Consider the following 5,654-nt stretch of genomic DNA (forward strand, 5'->3'; position numbering starts at 1 on the left):
CCCGTTCCAGACCTTGGCCACTCTAACTGTGAAGAAGTTCTTCCTAATGTCCAGTCTAAATCTGCTCTCTGCTAGCTTGTGGCCATTATTTCTTGTACCCCCAGGGGCGCCTTGGTGAATAAATACTCACCAATTCCCTTCTGTGCCCCCGTGATGAACTTATAGGCAGCCACAAGGTCGTCTCTCAACCTTCTCTTGCGGAGGCTGAAAAGGTCCAGGTTCTCTAGTCTCTCTTCGTTGGGCTTGGCCTGCAAGGCCTTAACCATATGAGTGGCCCTTCTCTGGACCCTCTCCAGGTTATCCGCATCCTTCTTGAAGTGCGGTGCCCAGAATTGCACGCAGTACTCCAACTGCGGTCTGACCAGCGCCCGATAGAGGGGAAGTATCACCTCTTTGGATCTATTCGTCATGCATCTGCTGATGCACGATAAAGTGCCGTTAGCTTTTCTGATGGCTTCGTCACACTGCCGACTCATGTTCATCTTGGGAGTCCACTAGGACTCCAAGATCCCTTTTTAAGTAATGTAAAGGAGAAAAAGAGCTCCTGGAAGGGGTGAAAAAAATACCCATCTCTGCTGAAGAAAAAAAATGGGAGTGCACATGCTCCATCACCAAATCAAGGTCCAGCCCACCTGCTCAAAGTACATGGATGGTTCACTATTAATCATTTCAGCAGATATATTTAACACCGAGATCAAAAGACAGTTTAACAAATTAACATTACCCTCTCACTGAGATGAATTAGGCACCTTACTACTTTAAGCTATCGCAGGCTGCATGTAGACGTAGGCAGACCACCTTACTGTCACACTTGAAAAGCTGTCTTCACAAATAAGGAACAGAAACTGCCTTTTAGGAACTTAAGAGTTTACAAAAGCCGATGAGGCCACAGTGTGCCACATGACCGCTCCTAACTTGGGGCTCAACTTCTGATCTCTACACTCTTTGCAGATGAATTGGTTTATACATAACTCTTGATCTTTCACAACTAATTCTATCCTGAGAGACTGCCTCAGAGTCAGGGAGATTATATTTCTCCCCCTCCCCAATAGGGATTTAATGTTTCTGTTGCATTTCAGCACACAACTTGATAGAACCTACTTAAGGAGGCCAGGGAAGACTCCCTCCCCATCTGTAATGCACCTTGTTGCCTTTGGCCTTTAAGACACTTATTCCTGAGTGAAAGCAAAGGAATGTGATTCCCTTGCCCTACTTTTCATTGTGTTAAAGGATTACATTATGCCAGCTGTCACAAAACATGTTTTTCTAGCATATGTCACTTAATCTCAGCTCCTTGGAAAAAGACTTAAAGCCAATGTATGAGACGGGAACACTGACTCCACCACTGTTCTCCTTACACATTAAAAGCGTTTCCTTGAAATGATCAGCCTTGCCTAGAGGTGCTGACTGTTGGAATTCAGATGAGTGCATATATTTCATAAAAAAGGCTCTTAAAAGGACACCAACACGTATGCACAAGTCAATACAACATGATGCAACCTGCACTAGCAAAGTGAAGGCCCAGAAGACTACATGCTCATAGAAAACTTGGTTTCATGTTTCACATGGTTAGTTTGTTTCTCAGCAAAATGGAATCTGAAGAGAAAGTGTTTAACGGGGAAGTAGTTAACCTCAGACAAAGGAGCAAAAATGTGGTGTTTCAATAGGAAAATTGAATCCACTTGCTCTGAACACATCTGCCTAAATACTGACAAACAAAGGTGGCTCTAAGAGAGGTCTTTAGTCACAAATAGTCCAACCCACGAGCCAGGCAAGTGTTAAGCTAATATGCCACTTCTTCGTATTCACCATTTGGGAAGAAAGATGTTGTTAGCACATTTCAGGGTCTTAGAGAGATGGAAACCACAGCAAAAGAGTTGGAGGAAGGTAGCACTCTGACCTGATGATGAAAGCTCCCCTTGTCTCCAGTAGTTTCCTCTCACTGCTAAATCTCTTGAGCAGATTGATCATGAATTTGTAGAAGTAGGAGTTCATGGTGGGTGTGGAAGGAGAACACTCCACGCCTTTAGTACCTACAAGGTGGGAAGAAAAGGAGAAAAACAGTTACACAAATGCTACCTGCCTAAATTGGAATTTTGTATACATATCATACATCAAGTCTTACAGAATTAGCCCGTCAGGGTGGGGAAGGGACAGTGGCAGTCTGAGCAAGGTAGGATATTTTAAAGGTATGATCTAATGCAGTAATCCTCAACCAGAGTGCCATGGCACCCTGGGGTGCTGCCAGGTCCTTTAATAGGTGCCTGGGAGGTATGGGGAGATAAGCAGATAAGTGCAGGCTCAGGCGTGCCCCTGCCTGGCTGATCCCCCACTTCCACAGCACATCCCCTCTGCAAGGAGGCAAGCACTGGGATATATTAATTAGCTTTTGAAATTGGGTGCCACTCAATTCATAAGAGATATGGAGGGGTGCCTTGAGTCCAGAAAGGTTGAGAGCCACTGAGGAATTAAGACAAGGTAGGCAGCTATGGCTAGAATCACCATAAGAAGAGCAGAGGGAGGTGGCTAGAACAGAAGACACTTGTTCAAAAAGCCCCTCCCACTTCATCCCTTAGTCCACTGGGCCTCTCGTAATTCACCACTGTGGAAGGGAATGGAAAGAACGAGCATTAACTGGTTTGTTCAATAGTAACAGCAGGGGAAAAAAATCCAAGGTCCCAGTTCCACCCCTTAAATCATCAACTCCACATTCTTTAAAACAAAGAACAGAACAAAAACATGTTGGATTAAAAATTAAAGCTACTTGACACAACATCCTAAATTTAAAAATTCCAATATTCCATGTTTCAACATATGCAAGTGTATATATGCACATGCAAAGTTTTGCCTCCCTGTATGGCTGACGCTCATGCATAATCTCCTTGTTTCCTCAACAGGCCTAATTTCATTTGACAGCACCAATACTAGTACTAGTACTTAAGAATAGATTTATACAGTCAAGAGGCTGCAGAGATCCTGAGTGGTCAGACTTTTTTTTGTAAACTAATTTTTATAGCATCAGCTTTCAAATACACCTTATGTAGGACCCTAAAGGGACAGAATGGAAAATACAAGGTGAGTAGTGAGAAACTGATGGATTTTGAGCTGCTGATTGTAATTCTTGGGAGACTGCACCTTGAGCAGGTTACCACGTTACTTAGTGAATTAACACAATATGCGAATTTGCACAACCTCAGGACTAGGGTGGCCACTGCCGCATCCTCAGCCAAATTGGCAGCAAGGCACCATAAAAAGGTTCCCTCCTTCCCTCTTTGGCTGGCTTGGAACCTGCTCCTTCTGGCTGTGCACCACCCTACATCTAGGCACAGCCAACAGAATCTCAAGGATAAATGACTGACACGCATTTTCACCAATGAACTAAAAAACAGGACTTTTTGCTGTCCGTTCCTAATTTTAGAAATGGACAGGGGACAAAGTATAAAAGCTGAACAGTCCAGTATAAAACAGGACCAATGGCTACCCTAATCAGTATTGTCAGGAAGTGCACCCAGAAAAAAATAAGAGGGGCCTGATATTCACCTGCTTTGCCCTTAACGCCTTGCTGAGCCAACTGAACTGGGTTGGCCAGGATCAGGTACAAAGGACTTGAACTGGATTAAAAAGTAACTCTTCAGTCTCTTTGGGGCACAAAGGTGAACACATCAGAGGCTGCTGTATCTCCAATAAGTCAACCCTGCTTCTGGATTCTGCAAAGGCCCAGCAAGGCTTTTAGTAAGAATTCTGCATATAAACTGTTCTTAAAACCTTTTCTGCTAATTCCTTTTGTTAAGATTAAACAGTACTTTTTTTTAAAACTGGCCCTTTGGAGTCACTATCCATCACTGAAGTGAAGAAGTGCAGGTACCAAGTCCAGTCAAACCTGTTAGGTAAACCCATTGGAGACAAAGGTTGCTGTAGTCCGGGGACTTGTTTAACAGAGGAATGTTAGGATTCCACTCCAGGAAAGTAAAAGACCCCAAGGCAAAACACAGGGGGGTGCACTCAGATGCCAGGAAGAAGAGAGAGGCAGCACCCTGGAACCATGATAATGTCAGTAGAAAGTCCAGGTTTGTCATGAGCTGTGAATACAGTAAGACGTTAGTGTCCATCTCCTTCAAAGAGCTCCAACTTATCTTCCAAACTCACTAGGCTCATTCACATTTTCTTTTTGGGACTACTGCTTCTTCACTCTGCTCTCACCAAAGAAAGGAGAAGGACAGAATAGGGCTGAAGGACTGTTGCCAAAGAAGCTAATAGCACAGTAACCTCCTACTGAGAAAGAAGATACCCTTTGTTCCGCCAATTCTGGCCCTGTACATTCTCCTCCAGGAAGCGTTTCATGCCACCACAGAACAGCCTGAGGCTTTGCACTGGTGAACACAGTTCAAGTAGCAGCTCCTGATGATTGCAAAATATAACTGCTCACAGGAGAGAATTCTGTTGGGCTTGAATGCTGACTCACATGACACCTTACTAAGGAGTTTTCCACATTCTTCTTTCAAGGGAACATGTTTAGAGACCAGTGAGGTTTCAGGGAAATTTGTATCAGAGGGTGTGGGGAGGGCAGGGAGGGTAAAGTAGGTAAGGCATTTTGTTACTGCTTTTGAAACAGGAGTTTGGGCCTTGCTCTAGGCTTGTGCTAAAGGTTGATCCAACTGTAAATGGTACTTGATCACTGAGTCTGAGGAATCAAAAGGTAGATGCAACACAAGCCACATCACACTCTTTGTGTACCACTGGCTATAGAAACTAGCCTGCCTTTACTATGCTAGCCCACAGGGCTGCTAGGCTCAGAGATACCATTAACCTTTAGGTATCAGAAAGGCACTTTCATTCAGTGGTCACTGGTTCATATTACAGGGTCAATGTAGAGGAAACATGGCCTTGTGGACAGAATACTCAGGAGACCTAAAGGCCTGTCTGTTGGGGAAACTGGTATGGAGTAAGTTAGGGTGTAACTGAGAAGTCCACTGGTTTCTCTGCACTACTCCCACATGATATTTGGTACACACTCTGCAGGTTTATGCAATGTAGGCAGACCCCACACACGCACTGTGCACAGCAAGTTAGGCCAAAGCAGCTAATGCACTGAAAATTTACATCCCAACTTCAATGTCTTCATCAGCGACTTGGACGAGGGAGTGAAGTGTACTCTGTCCAAGTTTGCGGATGACACAAAGCTATGGGGAGATGTGGACACACAGGAGGGCAGGGAACAACTACAAGCAGACCTGGATAGGTTGGACATATGGGCAGAAAACAACAGAATGCAATTCAACAAGGAGAAATGCAAAGTGCTGCACCTAGGGAGGAAAAATGTCCAGCATACCTACTGCCTAGGAAATGACCTGCTTGTTGGCATGGAAGCGGAAAGGGATCTTGGAGTCCTAGTGGACTCCAAGATGAACATGAGTCGGCAGTGTGATGAAGTCATCAGGAAAGCTAATGGCACCTTATCGTGCATCAGCAGATGTATGACGAACAGATCCAAAGAGGTGATACTTCCCCTCTATTGGGCGCTGGTCAGACCGCAGCTGGAGTACTGCGTGCAATTCTGGGCGCCGCACTTCAAGAAGGATGTGGATAACCTGGAGAGGGTCCAGAGAAGGGCCACTCGTATGGTTAAGGGCTTGCAGGCCAAGCCCTATGAGGAG

At 44.9% G+C, this 5,654-nt stretch overlaps 1 protein-coding gene across 1 annotated transcript in view; it reads right to left on the bottom strand.

Annotated features, from left to right (window-relative positions):
- The window catches only part of VAC14 (Vac14, PIKFYVE complex component), a 197,998-nt gene that overhangs the window by 87,270 nt on the left and 105,074 nt on the right, over positions 1 to 5,654 (bottom strand). Inside the window, exon 14 of the mRNA XM_025199766.1 lies at positions 1,901 to 2,033. Coding sequence (XP_025055551.1) covers positions 1,901 to 2,033 — 133 coding nt within the window. The remainder of the gene's footprint in view (positions 1 to 1,900; positions 2,034 to 5,654) is intronic.

This window comes from Alligator sinensis, unplaced genomic scaffold (assembly GCF_000455745.1).
Source record: "Alligator sinensis unplaced genomic scaffold, ASM45574v1 scaffold203_1, whole genome shotgun sequence".
Classification (NCBI taxonomy): Eukaryota; Metazoa; Chordata; order Crocodylia; family Alligatoridae; genus Alligator; species Alligator sinensis.